At 36.1% G+C, this 23,478-nt stretch overlaps 1 protein-coding gene across 8 annotated transcripts in view; it reads right to left on the bottom strand.

Annotated features, from left to right (window-relative positions):
- The window catches only part of DNAH6 (dynein axonemal heavy chain 6), a 380,528-nt gene that overhangs the window by 311,136 nt on the left and 45,914 nt on the right, over positions 1-23,478 (bottom strand). For 3 of the 8 annotated variants that reach the window (XM_017947676.2, XM_017947684.2, XM_017947683.2), the window contains exons 1-4: positions 18,680-19,103; positions 17,212-17,444; positions 10,886-11,059; positions 7,489-7,751 (exon numbers count right to left, since the gene is read on the bottom strand). In XM_017947676.2, coding sequence (XP_017803165.2) covers positions 7,489-7,751; positions 10,886-11,059; positions 17,212-17,436 — 662 coding nt within the window. In that variant the 5' untranslated portion in view covers positions 17,437-17,444; positions 18,680-19,103. Of the gene's footprint in view, positions 1-7,488; positions 7,752-10,646; positions 10,845-10,885; positions 11,060-17,211; positions 17,445-18,679; positions 19,104-23,478 lie in introns of those variants that run through there. The other 5 variants (XM_017947677.3, XM_017947678.3, XM_017947680.2 and 2 more) reach the window with 4 other exon arrangements.

Raw genomic sequence — 23,478 nt, 5'->3', positions numbered from 1 at the left:
AACATTACATTTCCCAAGTTGAATTTTTGCTGTCAATTCCTAATTTTTGTCAGTGTTATTATATTTCCTGGCAGCTGCTATAATTTTTCAGTTAAGCTATTCAGGTGGTCAAATGTCAATTAAGCAACCCAGGTGTGTAGCCAAGAACTAACCTTTACTAAATCTGCAAAGTTGAATCACTTGCAAAATACTTCCCAATTCTTGATAAAACTCATCCTTTGGATTGCCAATGCACTTAACTATGAAACAACAAAAAATAGTATTCTGTTCTCATTTTTTTTGTAGAAAGCTAAAAACAAATGGTTATGTGGTTGATAGCTTGGATTTTATCATAGAATCATTTTGACAATATTTTAAAATTTGTAATTCACAATTTTAGGAAACCATTTACATATGGAAGTCCCTCTGCAAATAAAATATTACTTGAATATCAGTGTTATCAGAGTAAACCTTGGTTGTAACAAACATTTTTATAAGTATTTTCATAATATCTCATTTGCCTTGAATATTTAATCCCCAGAGATTTTTTTTTCTTCTTTCTAAACAAAGTTATTCCAGACATTTCACCTCAGAGACCCTAAATAGTGCTGTCTAGCAGTTACTAATGTCTATAGATTCATCAATATGCAATTAAATATTGCAATAAAACTTTAATAATGTGTTGGATTATGATTATCTATATCATCTAATATGTTGGTCTACTAATAATGTTATTGATTTTTTTTTCTTGCTTTTCTGGTTCCAAGTAGTATAAAAAACTTCGACACAAGCTGGTAAAATCACAATTCTACAATAGTGATTCATTCTGATGTTAGATATTACGTGTTCTTGCACTCCTAGCTTCTTGAGCTTCTTTAGCCGATACTAATCTAAAAACAGAAATTCGTTTCATATTTTGTTCTCGTAATGCTTTTAAAAGTTCAAACCCTTTTCTGGGTGGGGTGGATATTTCTGATAAAGTGTTGAAATAACTTGTTTGACACCACTGATTAATCTGGTAACATTTTTATACAAATAAGATATTTAGGCAAAAGGACAGGTCTATTACTGTAGTTTACAAATCTAAGTTTGAGATAAGCTTAATTATGCTGCCTAATTTCTCATTTCTTTTGACTGCTGTGTTTGCCATATAGATCTGATAGTTTTCTAGCTTTAACAGAAAATTTTCCTTATAAATGAGCAAAAAGATAAATATCTGTCAAAATTAAATCCATATTACCATAAAGCATTTAAGAGAATTGTAGACCTTAACATCAGCAAATGATTTAAAATGTTTTAAAAATTCAAGGATGTGGTAAGAAAATATAAAGTATTGGTATATAGGTTTCATTAATTTAAGACGTAAAAGTATAAATTTTTTTTTTTTTTGAGACGGAGTCTCGCTCTGTCGCCCAGGCTGGAGTGCAGTGGCCGGAAAAAAATAAACATTACGTACTTTCATATAGGATCAAAAACATCTTTGAAAATTACAAAAGCCTACAGTGCTCTTTACCAAGATAATTTTATTAGAATATGTTTTCTAATAAAGAAATGTTATTTCTAATGTTTAACATGTTATTCTATTCGACTTAATAATCTTTCTTTAGGTTCAAATCCACAACAGTGTCTAAAAAATCATGAGAACCATTTTAAACATTACATTTCCCAAGTTGAATTTGAAAATTCAGCTTTGAAAAACAATTTTTTAAGTTTTAAAAACAATTCATTATGAAATTCAATTAAACTTCAGATTTTTCCCAGTTGGTAACATCAAAAACGAAACAAGAGGAAAGGAGGAAAGAAAGGACAGAAAAAATAATCAGGCCGGGCGCAGTGGCTCAAGCCTGTAATCCCAGCACTTTGGGAGGCCGAGGCGGGTGGATCACGAGGTCAGGAGATCGCGACCATCCTGGCTAACATGGTGAAACCCCGTCTCTACTAAAAATACAAAAAACTAGCCGGGGGAGGTGGCGGGCGCCTGTAGTCCCAGCTACTCCGGAGGCTGAGGCAGAAGAATGGCGTGAACCCGGGAGGCGGAGCTTGCAGTGAGCCGAGATCGCGCCACTGCACTCCAGCCTGGGCGACACAGTCAGACTCCGTCTCAAAAAAAAAAAAAAAAAAAAAGAAAAAAAGAAAAAATAATCAGAAACATCCAATTGCTTATTTTTTTAGGAACACCTAATGTTGTGTCAATAGGAAAACAAAAAAAAAAAGCAAATGAAATTAAAAAAAACTGAACAAGGATTTCTTTGTGTTTCTCACATACACAAAACAAAGAGTTTTGCTGATAAACTGAGTTTGTCTTAGAAACCTAAAGGAAGTGTCTACAGTAACAATCAAACTCAGTGGGATGGTTCAACAGGAAGGTGGCAGAGGTTGTGTTGTGTTCCCACTACAGAGCTGCTCTCTGGCAGAGGGGGCTACACAGTCTTACTCATGGAAATATTTTCTGAATTCAGGAAGTTTAACAAAGTAATCATACAAATATTAGAAAAACAAAATTTCACCCTTGGTAAATTTCTGAGTGATTGCGTCTTTTTTAAAAAATAAGTTTTTACCACCATAAACAACTAGGGCACACCGGAAGTCACTTGGTTGGCTGCCGTTCTCATCTTGGGAAGCTTTGCTTTATAGCTGTGTTTAACACTTAGCATCTGGAACCACTCACTGGGCATTTGATACTCACTCAGACCATCAGTTTTATGTAAATTTTGGGAAGGTCTCATTGCAAATTTTAAAATAATAAATATAAGCCATAATTTTAAAAAATTAATAACAAGTTTCTCTTTAGCCACCTGAATGACGGGTAGTGTGAGCCACAGATGAGGGTTCACACACAGCTAGTTCCTTTTCCCCATTGTAATTTTTTTTAAAAATTAAAAGATGTTAACAACCTTAGTTCTTTGGAAATGAGACCATGTAACTAGAACTTCTGTCACATAGTTCTGGACCTCTAGACAATCTATGGATCCAGAATTTCTGATGATTTCACTGGAGTCTGCTTTTAGCACTAAATCAGATGGTAAGCCAACAAGTACATTATGCTATAAAGCTGCAAGGCGGGGTGTTTCAATTTAGAAAATGGAAGTAAACAAATTCTTATCAGCTCTTTGGTGAAATTTGGATTGAAAATATCTCCTCAGGTTTTTGAGTTTAAATATGATTTTTATTTTCCTCCAACTAGTAAAATCATAAGAGGCTGGAAAGAGCCAAATCTGTCCTAAGGTACATTTGTCATATACACTAGAATTCAGTCAGCCCAAAATCCCAGTGTTGTATTCTTATCTTCAAAATATTTTGGCACCAACGTGATCGGTTATCTACTCAAAATATTAAACATATCTCTAAGACATGACCCTTGAGCAAGCCCCCTAAAATCATAGAAATGGTCTTTATTAGTATTATTAGTTTCACAAAATGTTTTAAATCTTACTCTTCATTTCCGGCATATTTCATGATCGAAATAAAATCTTTTACTTGCACTGTATGACCATGGAAAAGTGCACAGTTAGTATCCTTGATTTGAGGAGATCTACAATTTTCACTCTCTGTCAATGCTAAGTCAAAAATGAGAGGTTTACTGTTGTATGTGAATGTTGTCTCCGAGCAGGGCAAACCTTTCTTGCTAAGTGCTCAGACACTACTGATTCCTATATGCCTTTTGCAGTCTAAATCCCTGCTCACAACTAAATGAAAAAACTCTTCTATAGCACAGGTTTTTAGTGATAACTGGAAAAAAATTGTCAAGCATATTTTTCTCATATGTGTACTGTATTTATGGCAAACACTGATATCTGCATTGCACATTTGTGATTAAAGCAAAATACCTGTCAGCACACTTTATAGTGATGTGCATAGAGTTAGTTAATAAGCGAATTTTGCAAACAACTTATAACTTATTCTATTTTCTCTCTAAGCATACCTTGCCATAGGTGCTTCAGCAATAGCATGACATATTGTTTCAAAAACATTTTTGCTATAAGAAGTGCAACTTTAAATGATTTCTATAGTTTAGATCTCAATTTCACTTTTACTCAGTTCTATACTGAGAAGCATTATTTTGCATTTTGTTCACATATTTTTCTGGAAAAAAGTCAATAGACTTATCAGAGAGACAGATTATTGCTCTAGACTGAAAGATTATAAAAAAATGCTTCCACAGCTTCACCACATTTGTTGGGTAGTGAAGACATTCTTCAACAGCAAACTCACAGCCTTATAGTTATTTTATCACATTACTTTTCAAAGGAGTTTGGTATAACATGACCTCATCTTGTTGACACAGTATATATTATGTTTAACTTCCAGTTTAGCTGCTGCCAACTCCACAGCATCCAAATAATTGTCTTTACTCACAAGGTTTATGATATTTCAAGTTCAAGTTAGGGAGGAAAATTTAACATCAAACCCTAAAATGCAATAATGATAACAAACCATGATTCCAAAATATCTTTTCAAATAAGACCTTACATATTACTATTAAGCGTCACTTCTGTGAGTTCAAAAAGCATAAAACATCAACTCAATTTCCCTAGTAGAAGTGCTCATTAGTCTAGAAATAAATCTCCAGAACTGAACAAAAGCAGTTTTCAGTCTCCTCTTCAATACTTTAGCTTGTGCTGGTAAGTAGATGAGAATCAGTTCTACATGGGGCAAAATTTGGCTCTTCTCACAGTGGAAAATGAACATCACAAATAGCACCCTTTGATATCTGGGTTATTAGATGATTTTTTTTTTCCTGAAAACTATGAAAATATTTTTCACATATGAATCAAGAATTATGTTTTAAAATCACCAAATAACCCACTTTCCATCAGTTTCCACTTAAGATCTACAAGTTCTTCACCAAAAACTTACAAAGAACTATAAAAGGGAGTAAAGTAGTCGTAGGAATGACAATACCATTAAGGGTTTTTTTTAATTGAAGGGATTTAAATTACATTATATGTTAATTCTTCCATCTTAAAAAAAATGAATTATCTCATGTTGGAAAAAGTCTCTTTTTTACCCCAGTTCTCCTTCGTCTACCATCTCTTCTCCTTTTGACATCCCAAAATTAATGTATCTGAACCCAAACAAGTATTTTTCCCTGATGATTCTGCTCCATTCAGTCTTCTATGCCTCAGCTGTAAAAGGAAAATAAATCTTGGGGCCCCAAAATCACTAAACTAAAGGTAAAAGTCAGGCTGGGAACTGCTAAGGGCAAACCTGCCTCCCATTCTATTTAAAGTGACCCCTGTGCTCACTGGGATAAATGCATATCTCATTGCTTCATTTGGAAAGGCTAATCAGAAACTCAAAGGAATGTCTCTTATCTACCTATGACCTGGAAGCCCCCTCCTCGCTTTGAGTTTTTTCATCTTGGCCTTGAGTTGTCCCACTCTTCCAGACTGAACCCACGTACATCTTACACATATTAATTGATGTCTCATGTCTCCCTAAAATGTATAAAGCCAAGCTGTGCCCCTACTACCTTGGGCACATGTTATGTCATCAGGACCTCCTGAGGCTGTGTCATGGGTGCACATCCATGATCTTGGCAAAATAAACTTTCTAAATTAACTGAGAACTGTCTCAGATTTTCAGGGTTCACAGTCAATAGCAACTCTACCCCTCTTGCTCAGACAACTGGATCATTAAACTCATCCTGTACTCCTTTCTGGTTGTCTACCCTACATAATGTCTGTAAAGACATCCCACTGGCTTCACCTTCAAATTGTTTTCAGAAGCAGACCTATTTCTTACCACTTCATCATCATCCCCGATCTCTTTCTCGCGTGAGCATCTATGGCCTTCAATTTGTCTTCCTTTTTCAACCCTTGTTTCCTCAAAGCCTATTCTTCACACAGCAGCCAGAATGGTTCCTTTAAAAATGTAAATCAGATCATGACACTTTTCTGTCCAAAATCCTTCCATGGTTCTCCATTGTTGTAGCCAACAAGGTCTTGTGCTATAGATACATCCTTTATCTCTTGTTCACTCTACTGTAGTCATACCAGCCTCCTCTTTGCCCCTTGAGCATGCCAGGTCTGCTCCCAGTTCAGGACGTTTGTATTCATTTTCCTGCTGCCTGGAATGCTCATAACTGCACCACCACATAATTCATTTCTTCTCTATCAAGTCCTTGTTCAAATGACAGCTTCTCAATGAGGCCCACCCTGACCACCCCAGTTAATTCACAGCCTCTTCCCCAGTACTCCCAGTCCTCTTTGTTCACAGTCAATAGCAACTCTACCCCTCTTGCTCAGACAACTGGATCATTAAACTCATCCTGTACTCCTTTCTAGTTGTCTACCCTACATAATGTCTGTAAAGACATCCCATTGGCTTCACCTTCAAATTGTTTTCAGAAGCAGACCTATTTCTTACCACTTCATCATCATCCCCGGTCTCTTTCTCGCCTGAGTATCTACGGCATAAAAATATATTTTTTTCCTCCAATACTTATCACATTTTAGTATTCTACATAATTTACTCACGTATGGTTTATTACTGCCATCCTCTGCTAAAATGTTAGTTCCATGAGGGCAACAATTTTGATATGATTTACTAATGTGTCTCAAGCACGTAAAACAGTTCCTGCTACAGAGATCATGCTCAACAAATTTTGCTGAACGATTGCATTTTCATAAGCATTTCTGTTCTGTCTACAAGTTATTGCTCACTCCTGTTAAGCTCTTTAAGATTTACAACAAATCTGTCATTTTAAATTTTGATTAAAAAGTTTTTCTTCTCTACCCATTTTCTGCAGCAGGAGAGCTGCCCTCAGTGTTACCTTCTCAATTGAAACTACGGTGCCGAATAAGGGAGAATAAGAGAGCCATGAATGGGGAAGGTAGCTCAATGAATTTGGTGGTGAAGCTAAACTATTATCACCATCAAGAAAAGACTATCTCAAGAACCGCTGTCAGCCCAACTAAATAACAGAGGAAAGCCAGTATCATCTTTAAGTTCTACTATTATCTGTTGTGCTGTATTTTAAAGCAACTTTCAGACTCACAATTATGTGACTTTCAATTATATCAACAACAAATGTGTGGCAACAACAGAGAGAAAGTAAGTGTGTGTATATTATTCATCTATATGAATCCCTAAGTTATCAAGCTCATTTTATTAAACAATCCTTATTTCTACTCTATAAAGCAAAGATGAAATAACATGAAAAACAAATCGTGCATCATCTACTTTTTATATATTGTCACCCTCTTTCCTCAGTAATCATAAAATATCAAAAATACATTTGTAATACTGATTAAAAATATATGGCATAATGTTACATAAATATACGAGAAGCTCAATAGTGCAGATAAGATAGATAATGTTTCTAAATAGATAAAGGGAAATACATGAAAAAATATAAAATTATTGTGATTAGGATTCATTTATCATTGAATAACCAAAATTACATTTGATATCACTATCATTAATATCCAATCAATTATGAATAATATGTGCAATCTTATTTGTAATTTTTATGTTAAAGAAATTGCATCATAAAAAAGAACTCACTTTAGATTATATGTATCATATTCAATGGATGATCTTGGCACTGCAGGGATCATATAAAGAAATCCAAGATGTTCATTTTCACGTATTATTTTAATGATTTGCAAGGGATCACGAATGTTGGCTTTAACTACTTCTTCTCGGTCGTGGAAAGTGTACTTAGGGTAAGCTGAAGACCTAGTCCCGAAGAGACCTCTTTTTCCAGTACCGGTACGTGGCAGTTTAGGAGGAGAGGGAGAGAACACCTCAACATAGGGCTGATGAATCTAAACAAAGCCAATTTTTGAAAAACAAAAAATGAATCTTTGCACACACACAAGAGTGACAAAATATTACCTTCAAGGACTAATTGCCATATTGCATGAGCTGTCTAGAGCTCAAAGGCAAGCATTTTGGCACTGAAAATTTTCAAACTATTGTTAGGCAGTCATATTCCTTCTCAGGACTCCCTATCCAGACACCCATTCTTTTTCCACAAAGCAGTCCCAGTTTCAGCTTCCATTGCCTTCTCTTCTCCTTTAACTCAATGTTTATTGCATCAAAATATTACCAGGTCTTTGATGTCCATGGGAACCCTCTTCCCTCCTTGCTTAGTTGCTCTGCATCTATCTTTTCTAGGGCCTCTCCTCCCAACCTCCCCCTCTGTTCTGACCGCCTTGATGCTCTTCAGTGAGTGAAGTATTGGACAGCTGCTATCATAACTCATAATAACTTTACTTCTTTGTGAATATGAGGGGTGGTTATATTGAGTATTGAGAATCACTATGCAATAGCCTTAGAGAAGCACTGATTTTATCAACTAATATTGCCTGTTCTTTAGGCCAGTGCTTCTCAAACTTTAAATGTGCAGTGAATTACCTGGGGTTCTTACTAAAATGCAGATTTTGATTCAGTACAACTAGGGTGGAACCTGAGATTCCGCCTTTCTAACCTGCTCTCAGGGGTTTGGATCCTGCTAACCATGGACTACACTTGGAGCAGCAAGGCTGAGTCCCACCCACCGTGCCATGCCTACACACTCCGGCTTTGCTCTACTCTCTGGGCTTCACTGTCTGTGCTCTCAGTGCCACTCACACCTCCCAAAAAAACTTAGGTGGCATCACCCACATCTGTTCCTCCCGTGGAGGAGGTTGATCACTGTGTTTGAAGAAATTTGACACTAACTCCAAAGGTCATCACCTTGCCTCTCTGACCGTATAGGAGTAACTGGCTTTAAGATAAGAGTCACCATGGTAGACCTGCTTTGTTGAATAACTACTGTAAATATACGCATGAGTATTTTATTGCCTATTAACATAGCTGGCAGAGGCTGCCATTTCTGCAGGGATTTATTACTACAAGCTCTGTGGAACGACTTCTCCAGAAAATTTGTACTCACAGGGAACATTATACCCCAACTCTGATTAAATATACCCTGTTCAATAGCAGTTTGACAGAAGCCTAACAAGTTCAGAGCTGAAGGAAACACATCTTTGAACTTAAAAGGTAAAATGTGTGTCTTTGACTTCTTGGCCAGGGACGACAGCAATAACACTGTTCTCTTCTAAGAATGAATAGGCCAAACCTGAACCAGAGAAAACACACATCACCTTATCTCAATGTTTCAACAAGGGCTAGTCCACTTTAGTATTTTTATGAGACTAAAGTGTTACTGTTTTAACAGAAAAATGTATTTATTTTATTTGTTCTAATCTTTAAAAAGTCTTATCACATTCTAAGTGGAAGACTTCTTCCATAACAGGGTTACATATTTTCCTCTGAGCCCTAATTTCTCATTATGTAACTCAGTGGGAAAATGTGATTTACGTCTTCAGCAGTAACACAGGTTCAGATTTGGGGGTGGGAAATAAAGAAAGCATTTATTCATAAACTGTACAATGTAGTACTCTTCTCTGATGGATGCTCAGTCCAATTTGATAAGTCAATTTCTTCCTTAATTAACAGAGGCCTCCAACTTCCTTTCCTGCCTGCCTTCCTTTATCTCCCAGGAAATCCTCCTTGTTGCATTTCTATTTGAAACTCATTCTGATAAATCAATTTCTGAAAAAATTACCTTTTTCTCAGAATAAATACCTTTCTTATTTTATGTAACACATCCCCTTTTCCATATCTCTCTTTAATTCCTAACTCTTTACTGAGTTCTTCACTGAGTGACAGCTACAACCAGGAAGCACAGCTCACAACCTGAGATTCCTTTTCAGCCCCACTTTTATCCCAGATGTCTACACATATTCTCTCCTTTTCTTTAAGTTCAAATTTTTGAAGCACTCTTTATGCCAAATGAATTAATTTACAGGCAATTACATCTTTCCTGGCTCAGATCTTTTCTGGAGAAAGAGCTCCCTCTGGCTCCCCTTCACAGACACCATAGTAACTGAGGCTTTATAGTTCCATCTAGTTCATCATATGATTTCATTCTTTCAGGATGATCTCACCCAAACCCAAAGTAAGTTCCTGCCCATCTATTTTCTCCTCGAGCTCCAATCTCTCTCATCTTATCTATCCCATTAACTTTCCACTCATTCTTCTCAGCTTAGTGCAACTCCCAAAGGTGGCTTTTTATTCACTGACTGGCCCACCAACGGCCAGGTGTAAGAGTCCCTTTTATTTAGTTTTTCATTATTTTGTACCTTAAACAACCAAGGAGAGCTCTTATACCCCACTGTGTTGAGTGTTCATTTGCCCACCTACCTACCTCTAGACTCTGAAATCCCTGAGGACAGATCTTGTCCTCAACTGTGCACGTCTGGCAGTTCTAATCCAATGCTTGGACCCAAATCAGCACTCAAATGTGTGACTGTCAAAGTTACCCTCTCAACCAAAAGCTCAGAGAAATCTTGGCTCTACTGGTATCTTTACTGCAGGTATGCCTTTCACATTTTCTCCCCTTACTGGTTTTTTTTTTCTTTAATTATCTAGAGATATTCATTTAAAGGCAAGCTCTGGTGATTTCTTCCCCGAGCTACCATTTCTTTATGCCTTTCAAGGCAACTTCCCCACTCTACAACTCTCACCAGCTACACAAATTGTCTTTCTAGCTGGCTGCATCTCCATTTTATTGCCCTTCACCAGGGTCTTCAAAGATTACCAGTTTTGGTAAAAATGATGAAAATTTCAAAAAAGTTATAATAACATTCAAAATACCATTATGTCTTCTTTACCATGTAAGAGAAGGTCAGAAGCCACCATACAGTTGCTGAAAGTTTCCTTTATGATTTTCTTCCATTGTAAGAATTTTCCTTAAACAGGAAGAATGAAGAAATGTTGTATTTCCCAAACTCATTATGCAACCTTATAGAAAATGACTTTGCTTCTATTCTTATGAGTTAAAAGCATGTTAGCAAATCTATACAAAACCAAATTAAGTTAAAAGAATCAATTAAGTAGTTTAATATTATACCTGTATTTTTTTCACAGCATCTTGATGCTCAAGAATCTGAGTAGATGATGTGACAAAACTTTTTTTTGCTATGCTTACTGGAGGTTTAAGGATTCCGGCAGCCATTAACTGAAATCGGTTCTGTTCATGTATGTATTCTGGCTGCTTATGATCTTGGTAGACTTTTAGCACTGGCTTTGGGAAATAGAGAGACATGTTAATGTTTTAAACATTCATATAAAGTTGTTTTATTTCTCACTACCTTTGGACTCTTTCTCCTGTTGGAAATTGATCTCCTTGGATTAATTTCCTATCAAAGATGCAGTCCTAATAGTTAACTACCACCATTGCCTGTCTCTGGCCTATTGCTTGAGTAAGACTTTTCTATCTAGCTTCCATTAATTTTATACTTGAAATTATCAATGAATACTTACAAGAATAAATTACAACAGAAAAGGCTCAGAAGTATGAAATCATATACTCCCTAATTGTCCATTATAAACCCCCATCATTTACTAATACTGCTACTATGGGAAGAAGTGCACAATTCTCCCACCAAAATCATTAGTTCCCCAAATCATCAATCACTTCTCATAGCCATAACTTATTGAAGATCTAAAAAAATAGGTGGCATTATCATAGGCTATCCAACTGAAAATTATGGCAATAAAACCCCAGCTTTTAATATAATAAAGTGAATAATTCATTATAATGGCTTTTTGTTACTAAGCATTATGAGTTTATGATAATAGCTAGTCTCTTATATACTGGGTTAAGAAAAACAGGCTTGAGATTAAGTAAACAGCAGTTAACTTTTCAGTTAAATTGCATTTGGTTTTAGATAAAAATCCCTTTTGAGCCAAATTACAAAGCACTGCTCAAAGAAATCAGAGATGACACAAATGAAAAACATTCCATGCTCTCCATTATAGGAAGAATCAGTATCATTAAAATCACCATACTGTGCAAAACAATTTACAGATATAAGGCTATTCCTATCAAATTACAAATGACATTATTCACAGAACTAGAAAAAAAATCTTAAAATTCATATGGAACCAAAAAGGAGCCTGAATAGCCAAGGCAATCCTAAGCATAAAGAAGAACCCTGGAGGCACCATGTTACCTGACTTCAAACTGTACTACAGGGCTATAGTAACCAAAACAGCATGGTACTGGTGCAAAAACAGACATGTAGCCCAACAGAACAGAATAGAGAGCCCAAAAATAAGGCTGCACACGTACAACCATGTCATCTTTGACAAAGTTGACAAAAACAAGCAATAGAGAAAGGACTCCCTATTCAATAAATGGTACAGGGATAACTGGCTACCCATATGCAGAAGACTGAAAATAGGCCCTTTCCTTACGCCATATACAAAAATTAACTCAAGATGGATTAAAGATATAAATGTAAAATCCCAAACTATAAAATCCCTGGAAGATAACTAGGCAAGACCATTCTGAACATAGGAATTGGCAAAGATTTCATGACAAAGATACCAAAAGCAATTGCAACAAAATCAAAAATTAACAAATGGGATCTAATTAAACTTAAGAACTTCTGCATAGCTAAAGAAACTATCAATAGAGTGAAAAAACAACCTACAGAATGGAAGAAAATATTTGTAAGATATGCATCTTTGAAGGTCTAATATCCAGAATCTACAATAAATGTAAACAGATCTACAAAAACAAAAAACAAGCCCATTAAAAAGTGGGCCAAGGACATGAACAGACACTTTTCAAAAGAAGACATAGACATAGCCAACAAGCATGTGAAGAAAAGCTCAATATCACTGATCATTAGATAAATGCAAATCAAAACCACAATGAGATACCATCTCACATCTCACACCAGTCAGAATGGCTATTACTAAAAAATAAAAAATAATAGAAAAGTAAATTATGGAGTATTCATACAATCAGATACTGTGCCACCACTAAGTGTAAAAAGCTAGATGTATTTATTTGTAATATGAAAAATAAAATAATAAAAAATTAAAATAAAAAATAAAAAATAACAACTATTGTGGAAAGCAGTGTGGTGATTCCCTAATAGCTAAAAGCAGAACTCCCATTCAAGCCAGCAATCCCACTACTGGGTATATACCTAAAGGAATATAAATTGATCTACCATAAAGACACATACATGTGTATGTTCACTGCAGCACTACTCACAATAGCAAAGACATGGAATCAATCTAAATGCCCATTATTGGTAGACTGGATAAAGAAAATGTGATATATATACATCATGAAATACTGCACAGCCATAAAAAAGAACAAGATCACGTTCCTCACAGGAACACGGATGGAGCTTGAGGTCATCATACTTAGCAACAGAAAACCAAATACCACATTTTCTCACTTATAAGTGAGAGCCAAATGATGAGAACACATGAACAAAAAGAGAGGTGCAACTGACACTGGAGTCTACTTGAGGGAGGAGGGTGGGAGGAGGGAGAGGAACAGAAAAAACAACTATTGTGTACTACACTTGGTACCTGGGAGAGGAAATAATCTGCACAACAAATCCCCGTGACATCAGTTTACCTATGTAACAAATCTGTACATATATCCCTGAACCTAAAATGAACGTTAAAAAAATTACAGGTAAAAACACTAGCACCTGTGTGAAGGTGCAGTTTCACCTATGCAGATCAGGCAACAAAAAGTTGAAAGAGATTATAGTAAACTATAGGTTAAGGGTGAAAATGCAATTTAATTTAGGCAACATGTGAGCATTGGATTGAGAAACTTGTTTCCAGGTAAAATATGTGTGAATTAAGTAAAATTATATGTTAAATACAGTTATATGGAAATTAATATATAATTAAATATAATTGTACATATATGTAATTTTTTCATCAACTCCACAACACCACTCACAGGGCCCTATCTCATAGGAATATAAGCACCAGTACAAAAGGATAATATAATTTTACTGTACCATTTGAAATACTGGCAAAACAACCTGAATGTCTCAAAAGAGGAGAATGATTCAGTAAATTATGGAATATTCATACAATCAGATGCTATGCCACCACTAAGTGTAAAAAGCTAGATGCAGAGTATTGTATCTATGAAAATATTACAAATAAATACAATTACAAATGTAAGTTTCATACATTTGTAAAGTTACAAAATTACAAATAAATTTGTATAAAATTGTTTCAGCATGGACAAAGGTGAGAAAGGACATATACTAGATTTTGTCAATGTTAGATGGCATAGAAAAGGGAGTCCGAGACTGGGGAATTTGGAGGTAAGGAAAAAATGTAAAAGAAGAAGAGTAGAAAAGAAAGAGAGAAGGAGAAGGAGAGGTAAGGGGAGAGAGAGCGGGGGAAGAAAAGAAGAAGGAAGAGGAGGGGGAAGAAGCAGGGGGGAAGAGGAGAATAGAAAGAAGAAGAAGGGGAAGGGAAAGGGAGAGGAGAAGATAGTCGAGAGGAGGGAAGTCAATAACAAAAATACATCACTACCAACTCTATAAAAAGAAGTCAAACTACAGATGCCCACACATGTGAAATTAGTCACTTGACTATTAAGTTACTTTCTCTCTGCATGGTGAAACTTCAAGTCATTTTCACTTTTTTCCTTATTTTTTTTTAATATTGTATGAATTATTTTATTCATGTATTATTTATACTGTGCAAATTATCTGTTAGTATATAACACACTGCCTCAAACTTAGCAACTTAAAAACTAACATTTATTTTGCTAAAAATTCTGTAATTTAGGCAGAGCTCAGTGGGGACAGCATCAATACCTCAGCTGGTGCCCAGTGGAGTAGAGGCAAGATGTTCCCACTGAGCTCTACCTAAATTGCAGATGTCTGGCAGTTGATACAGGCTGCTGGCTGAGACTTGTTCAGATAGCATCTTCTCAGAGAGACCTCTCTAGTCACCCAATGTAAAGTAGTCTCTTCTGAGTCTCTACCACAGTCCATGTGTTCTTTTCTTTTCTTTTTTGTAGAGACATGATCTCGCTCTGTCACCCAGGCTACAGTGCAGTGGTATAAGCAAAGCTTACTGCAGCCTCTACCTCCTGGGTTCAATGACCCTCTCCCTTTGCCTTCCAAAGTGCTAAGATTACAGGCATGAGCCAATGCGTTCGGCTTATTTTCTTAATAGTTACTATCACTGGATGAAATTGTTCAGTCTGCTTATTTAGAATTACTAGAATGTCAACATGAATCTTGTCTGCTTTGTTCATTTTTGTTCATTTGCTTTGTTCATTCCTCAGAGCATGGCTCAAATCCTGGCACAGAGTAGGCACATAACAAACTTTTAATATACATGAGTGGATAACACTGGTGACACGCTGAACAACTTTAATCAACGGTTAGTGATACACTTTTGTCAAGTGAAGGCAAATACGTCGGAGAGAAATAGATGTAAAAAGTTTCACACTAATTCCATGGGAGAAAAATGGGGAGGAGGACTTGGTGTCCCACACAACATGTGGTGGCGCAGGCACACTGAACCCTGGGGAAGAAGAGGGCAGCAGTCAGTGCCACATCCACCAGGCAAATGAAGGTTCAGTGTCAAACCAACAACAGTGGTGACTTGCATTTTGCGTTGATTCCATTTGTATTGGTTTTGTATTTTCTTTGTATTTAAGGTGTCAATTTGTTTATTAAGAATTAGAATTAATTCCTAGTCTAATAGTTTTTTCACATAAAGTAACATCAAATAAAAAATAAATTGGCACTATGGATCAAGAATGCTATTCTTCAAGAGAAATCAGTACTCAAACTTAAGTTTGAGAAACAATGAAATAAGGATTAATATCCATAATATACTTTTAAAAACTTAAAAATAAGATAAAGACAACTTTTTTTTTGGAATGGGGTTTCACTCTTGTTGCCTAGGCTAGAGTGCAATGGCGCAATCTTGGCTCACCACAACCTCTGCTTCCCGGGTTCAAGCAATTCTCCTGCCTCAGCCTCCCGAGTAGCTGGAATTACTGGCATGCACCACCATGCCTGGCTAATTTTGTATTTTTAGTAGAGACGGGGTTTTTCCATGTTGGTCAGGCTGGTCTCAAACTCCTGACCTCAGGTGATCTGCCCACCTCGGCCTCTCAAAGTGCTGGGATTACAGGCGTGACCCACCGTGCCCGGCCCAAGACAACTTAATTTTAAAGTGGACAAAGGTTATGAACAGATAATCCACATAATAAGTAATATATGTGGTGATGAAAAATGAAAATACACCTAACTTCATTAATAAGATGCAAATTATAACAACGTGATGCCATTTTTAACATATCAGTGTAGCCAAAAAAAAAAAAAAAATGATAGCACCAAGCAAAGATGTGGACAAACAGGCCCTCTCGTACACTGTAGGTGAAAAGGTAAATTTCTAGAGGGCAATTGGGTAATGTTTTTTGAAATTAAAAATGTACATATGACCTAAAGATACCATTTTTAGAAATGTATCTTGATGTGTATAAAGACAATGTCATTCAACACAGCATTATCTGAAATAGCAAAATAAAAACAAAATAAACAAAACCAAATAAAAGCAAAACAAAAAATAAAAATGAAATTACTTGAGCTCACATAAATATGAGACCAGTTAACCAGTACTATGTTATGGCACCTCTATGCAACAAAATACAGTGTAGCTGTTAGAAAAGACACTACTATATGCAAGAATTAGAAACATTTCTATATGTTTAAGTGAAATAAGCACTTTGGAGATCAGTATGTATTGTATAATCTTACTTTAAAACTGTCTATGTTTATAAATACAAATATAAACATTTGAATAAACATAAAACAGTCTGAAGGGCACTCCACTAATTATGGTAGCTAACATCTAAAGGTGGAGAGGACAACTTTCACTTTTTAATTTTTTCGCTTTCATGGCTCTCTACATGCATTTATAATTATCCAAGGGCATAAATGGTTTCTAAAAATTAAGTATTTTCAACATGCACACACTTTTTTAAATACAAAGGCATGTACTTTGAAAATAATAAAACTATATAACTAAATATAACATGTTTACTAAACTTCTCAGTGTTAAATGGTACCCTAATATCTAAAAGTGCCTAATAGCATACATAGTTAAGTATCTGTATTGTACATAATCCTAGAGAGGACTTATCTGCCTGAAAACTTTGTTCACCACTGTATCCTTCAACTTAAACAGTGCCTAGAACTTAATATTTATTTAATAAATATTTACCGTATTTACAACTACATAAACAGTTATTATCTTTTACCTTTTCATTCCTTCTTGGTCAATTCAGAGTCTGGAAATAACTTCCATCCTCCAAAGCAATTTTGCAACTTCCTCTGTGGCTACAGAGGCTAAAACAATGGTTTCTGAACTTACCAAAGGCTCTAGTTTTATAGGCTGCTGTCGTTTTCTTGTCTTCTCTTGAGCTTTTGTAATGTGCCTAAATGTTAGGATTTGTGGATCAGATTCATTTTCTGTGGATGTCACATAACTCACTCTTCCTTTGGCTTTTATATTATTCAGTCTTGAAAGTGCAGAATTTTCAGCATACTCTTCAATATTTGTCAGGTCAAATTCACTATCTGTGGCCTGAGAAGTCATCCTTACTCCTGGAAAGGATAGGTGAGGAAAAAGAAAATGAAAAGTAGATCAAAAGGATTGGGGAAGAAGGCTACTGGAGAGGGACTTAAGGACTAGAAAGAGTTGAATTCGCTCACTCCCCTCAAATAAAACCCATCAAAGTTACCCCAGTCTTCCTGAACCGAGGACTTGAACCAAAGGAATAAAAAATTAGAAACTGTGCCTAGGCTTCAAGAACCCCTGTAGCTAGGGTGGAACCCAGGAATTTGCATTTCTTGCAAGTTCTTGGGGGATGCTGCTGCCGCTGCTCATCTGGGGACCACACTGGTCTAGATTTGGAAGGACAAAAGGAAATGCAAATAGTATTGAGTTCAATGTTTCTCATCTCCTGCGGAACTTGTTCAAAATGCAGCTAATTCTAATACATGCAGTCTGAAAAATACAGTATAGGTACTCAAGAAGAAACAAAGGACAAAAAAAGAATTGAGGGCTAATTTCTGACACAGTGCTTCTGGAGCTTTAACGTGCAGGACAATCACTTGCAGAGCTTGTTAAGATGAAGGTTCTGATTCATACACTTTGAGTAGCAAGGTCCTAAAACACTACAAATATGAGCCTTTTGTAATGGTCTTGCACTCTGCACCACTACGCACACTTCCACCCCATTACATGAGTGGAGATACTTCGAAACACCTTCCAACATAGTGTTAGCACAAGAGGTCTTGAATCAGGTATCGGCAGACCTAGGTTTTATATAGATCAGTGCTGGCCAATAGAAATATGAGGGCTTTGTATGCAATTTTAATTTTCAAGTAATAGCATTTTAAAAAAATAAATAGGTGAAATTAATTTTAATAATGTGTTTTATTTATCATATCCAAAACATAATCATTTAAACACACAATATAAAAATTATAGTGATATTTTCTCTTTTGCTATCACGCCTTCAAAATCCAGTGTGCTTTTTATATATGAGCACATTTCAATTCAGACTAGCCACACAAGGTCTAATGATTACTGTATTTAACAGCGCAGGTCCAGATTTGACCACTCAGCGTGAGATCTTGGACAAGTCTCTTGATGCCGCTATTGCTCACTTTCCACCCCTCTAAAATGATGGGCGGATAGGAGACAATCACTGAAAATGCCTTTCCATTGACTTTCTCTGCCTCTTTGAACCTTTCTTTATATTCTCCGAAAGCCAGGCTTTGTTTCTGGCCCAGTAATCCGAGCCCAGCCCGGAGGGTCGGTTCCCAGGACTCACCAAGTCAGAATAGAGCAACCAACGCCGAGTGTCTCCAGAGAGAGCAATGCCTGGTCTGGAGTAGAAAGTATTCGGTAGCGCGGAATGTTTCCTGTTGCGTAGCAACCAGCGGGCCTCTACCGACATACTGCGCCACTGAGTAACACGTCGCCAGGCAACGCCTCAACCAGTCACAGCTTTCGGTCCAGGAGCGCTCCAGGCAATCGAGCCAATTAGTGTCTCGGAAACATTTCCTACGTCGCTGATTGTTGGAGACTCCGCACAGACTGGTTCCTCCTCTGCGCTGGGAATTGAGTACTGTGCCAGGAGATGTAGGCAGAGCAGCCAAAGGAGGTGGTTAATTGTTTGTTTCATTGCTTATCGACCACTCACACCCATCTCAACCTCTTACAGGAATCTCTTTTCTGTTTTCCTTCAAGAGCCTGAAGACTGACTTGACGTTCACTTTAATAGAAATTTATCCGAAAGAGTCGAGAATTTCAGGAGAGGAATGTGCGTTGTGTAGACAAATGAGGTCCCATTCTCCAAGGGAGCAACCACTCTGCATCCCTGCCCGAGCCGCCGACTTCCTCCTGAGTGTCCTAAGGCTCAAGAAATGTGGCCTCCTCTTCCCTGAAACTCCACTGTGGCCTTCCAACTAATGTTCTTTTCCACTTGGAAGGTATCCTAGGTGTCAGGCATAGGATGAGCCCGTATTACTTGGTTCTTGTGCGCTTTCTACCAAAGCAGACCCTGGATCTTATTCTGGCGTTTAATCTCACTAAGTTCCCAAATGACTGTTGCTAATGTTGTATGGAGCGATCCCATCGAAGGCCAGAGCCCGTTGCTTACTCAGGATGCCTTATCCCAGTTACTGATCAGCGGAAGAAATCCTTTCACCTGCCTCGACGAATCCTTACACCACATGACCGAGCTCTGGTTTTCAACCTTGTCTCCAAAATGACATAATCACCACTGGAACACATCATTTTCTTTTGCTCTTTTTGGTTGCTCTTTGTTACCTTGATATTTGTTTCTTGCTGTATGTGAAGTTCTTTACATTATTGTACTCACAGCCTGCATCTTCTCAATCTTAACATATTCAGGTAGTATTTGATATGCTGGTATGATTCTCTAAATCATAGATAGAGCTAAAATGGAGATTACAGGTCACATAATCCTACTCCCCCATTTGATTAATAAGGGACTGAAGCCCAGAGAAGGCAAGTACTTTAGGTCAGGCAGCGAGTTGTGCCACAGACAAAACTAGAATGCAGATCTCCCAATCCCTAATGGGAAACTGGAAACAGCAAGAGAGTCAAGTCAGTTTAGAAAAAATTTTAAAAATTCAGAAAAACTTCAAATGTACACAAAATAAAGATTAATTCCCCAGAGATGAAAAATACACACAAAACTAATTAGTCAGCTAGTAAAATACAATCATAGATATAAACTAATAAGGAAAAAAAATTCAAAGCCAACTCAGTACATCAAAGCATAAAGTTATAACAACAAGCAATGTTAGACACACACTCAAAACAGATTTCATTTCAGATGTGCAGTGAAATTTTAATCTGTTCCCTTCAAAGTTTATGTAATGGAGACAAATCTATTGCTCCTCAATCCTAGACTCCCTTTTTTAGATAAAGATGGATTGTACACAAGTGTTACCATGTGCACCTGAAAGTATTCCAAAAGCTAAGGTGTGTGTGTCTGTGTGTGTGTGTGTGTGTTGTGGAGTGGGGGTGGGGAGGATTGGAAGACACATAGTTTTACAAAGATATTACTATATGAAACACTACTCATCAAATCTCTTCAAGCTTATTTTTTAATGTGGCAAGATGTTATCTTCATTGTCAACTGACCACTTACTAAATCAATGTAGACAGCTTTGTGTATAGCCTGTTATTTTTATAGTTCTTATAAATAATTGTTACAATTCATTGGTTGTTTCTTATGTGCCAAGTACTGTGATTTATACTTTGCATTTATTCTCTTAAGTACTGCTAACAAACATGAAATTCCCATTTCATAGCTAAAGAACTAAGTTACAAATGGTTACTCACAAGTTCACATCTTTAATAGTAAAAGTAAATGCAGTTAAAATTTTTTTAGCGTTAGGTTAAGATTTATATACCAGGCCATTTGTGACGGGTGCTATTCCACTAATCATTGCAATAACCTTATGTTTGAGGTATTACTATACTTATTCCACAGATAGGAAATTGAGGCTTAAAGAGGTTATGTAACTTTCCCAAGTCACTTCAGAGGTAGTAAGTGGCAGAGCTGAGATACAAATCCAGATCCATCAACTTAAATGTCTATATGAATTTGAGCCCAAAATTATTGAATCATAGAATTCTGGTTCTGGATATATAGTGGACTATACCAGGGCTCACAGAAATAAGGGAATCCTCAAGGGTCAAAATAATAATCAGATGAAACCAGAGCAATAAATAACATGGAAGCTGTGGGTGCTGTGGGTACAAATGCCCATACAAAGAACATATAGCTTCAGGGATTAATGCTGAGGAGAAATAGAAGACTAGGCCTTGTTTGAGTCTACATAAAATGGAAGAGCAAACTACAGTTGCCACACACATCTGAGACTGCTGGAAGAATTATCCCCTCAATAATAGGTTGGACTAGGAAAAAACTGGCAGTGATAAAAATCTACAGGAAAACCAGCATATTTCTACCTGCAGATCCAGGTGGAAAAAAATTGTTAAAAATATAATAGTCTGCCCCAGGAATTTATGAGTATAGACAAAACTAGTTCTGGGTTTTTAATTTATACTATCTGTGTGGTCTGGGGAAAAAATGCACGCTACTAGGAAATACTCATGAAGAGAAAGGCATCATCAACTCTGATTCCTTAGAATTCTCACAAGTTAGTTTCAGCCAAATATAAATTTACAATTAAAATAAAAAACCCAAACATACAAGAAAACAAGCCACTCCAAACAAGAGTTAGCAGAACAAACAAGACTTAAAAGGCAAACACATTATATATTAGAACTCTTAGATACAGAATACATAAACTATTTATGAAATGCTCAAGGATAATGACAATATAAAATTTAAAAGTAATGATGGGAATAACATTAGCAAAAATGGTAGAGTAGGAAACTCTAAAAGTCCATCCTTCCACAAAAGTTGTAAGACTTCAGTGACTTTAGAGATTTCAGTTACCACATGTGACAAAGTATACAGTCTTTAAATAGTAGTTTAGAAAAGTCAGCAACAAACAAATACAACCTACAACAAGCAGAAACAACAAATTCTTAGAAGGCAGGAGAATCTGATTTCCAGAGTTACTATATTATAATATTCAACATATCTGATATCCAATTTTCAACCAAAAGTATGATACATGCAAACAAAGAAAGTATGGTCCACTTACAGGAAGAAAAACTTAATTAATTAAAAACTAAGATGCTAATTGTAATCATAGGGCAACCACTAAGAAAATAACAAAAAAAAATAGATAAAAAGCGAACCAAAATGATACACTTAAAAAAATCTACCTCATACAAAAGAAGGCAATAGTGAAAGAATTGAAAAATAACATATAGAAAACAAACAGAAAATGTCAAAAGTAAGTCCTTACTCATTAGGAATTATATTAAATGGAAATTGATTAAACTTATCAGTTAAAAGGCAGAATGAATAAAAAACACGACTCAAATACATATTGTCTACAAGAGACATATTTTAGATTGAAAAACACAGATAGGTTGAAATAAAATAATGGAAAAAAGATATTTCATGTATACTCTAAGCAAAAGAAAGCTGCAGTGGCTATACTAATATTAAACAAAATAGACTTTAAGACAAAAATTGTGATGAGAGCTAAAGGTCATGAAAAGAGTCAATCTTAACAGTCAGCTATAACAATTAAAACATACATTCACCTAACAATACAGCCCCAAAATATATGAAGTAATAACTAACAGAATCGAAGGGAGAAATAGATAATTAAACAATAGTAGTTGAAGAGTCTAGCTTTCAGTAATGATAGAACAATTACTGCTATGGTTTGAATGTGTCCCCTGAAGTTCATATGTTGGAAAATTAATCCTCAATGTTGAGAAGTGGTGAGAAGTGGAGCCTAATAAGAGGTGATAGGTCAAAATGGAGACCTAATGCAGAGACCTCATGAATGGATTCATGTCTTTTCCTTGGGAGTGGGCTAGTTATTGAGAAGGTTTGTTATAAAAGTGAGTTGGTTCCTCTCTTGTTCTCTCATGTACTCTCTTGCCCTTCCATCTTCCATAATGGGTGAGTGCAACATGAGGTCCCTTACCAGATGCCACTATCCTCTCAATTTTGGACTTCCCAGCCTCCAGAACTGTAAGAAATAAATGTTTGTTCTTTATGAATTATCCAGCCTGTGTTATGTATTCCATTATAGTCACACCAAATTGACTAAGGGACAATAGAAAAGATTAATAAGGAAGTAGAAGAATTGAGAAATACTATAAACCAAACACACCTGAAAAACATCTATAAAATGTCCCACCCCCAAAACAACAGAAAACACTTTATTTTCAAGTGCACATGAAATATTCTCTGGGATAGACCATGTGTTAGGCCACAAAACAAGTCTCAATGAATTTTAAAATTTTGAAATCATACAAAATATCTTTTCTGACCACATGAAATAAAATCAGATATACTAGCAAACTGAATCCAGCAGTATATTCAAAGGATTGTATACCATGGGTAAGTATAATTCATCACAGGAATGTAAAAGTAGTTCAACATAAAAAATTCATAAATGTAATACATCATGTTAACAGAAGAAGAGGGGAAAAAGA

The sequence above is a fragment of the Papio anubis genome, chromosome 14, assembly GCF_008728515.1.
Source record: "Papio anubis isolate 15944 chromosome 14, Panubis1.0, whole genome shotgun sequence".
NCBI lineage: Eukaryota > Metazoa > Chordata > Mammalia > Primates > Cercopithecidae > Papio > Papio anubis.
This window is presented reverse-complemented; position numbering and strand designations above follow the sequence as displayed.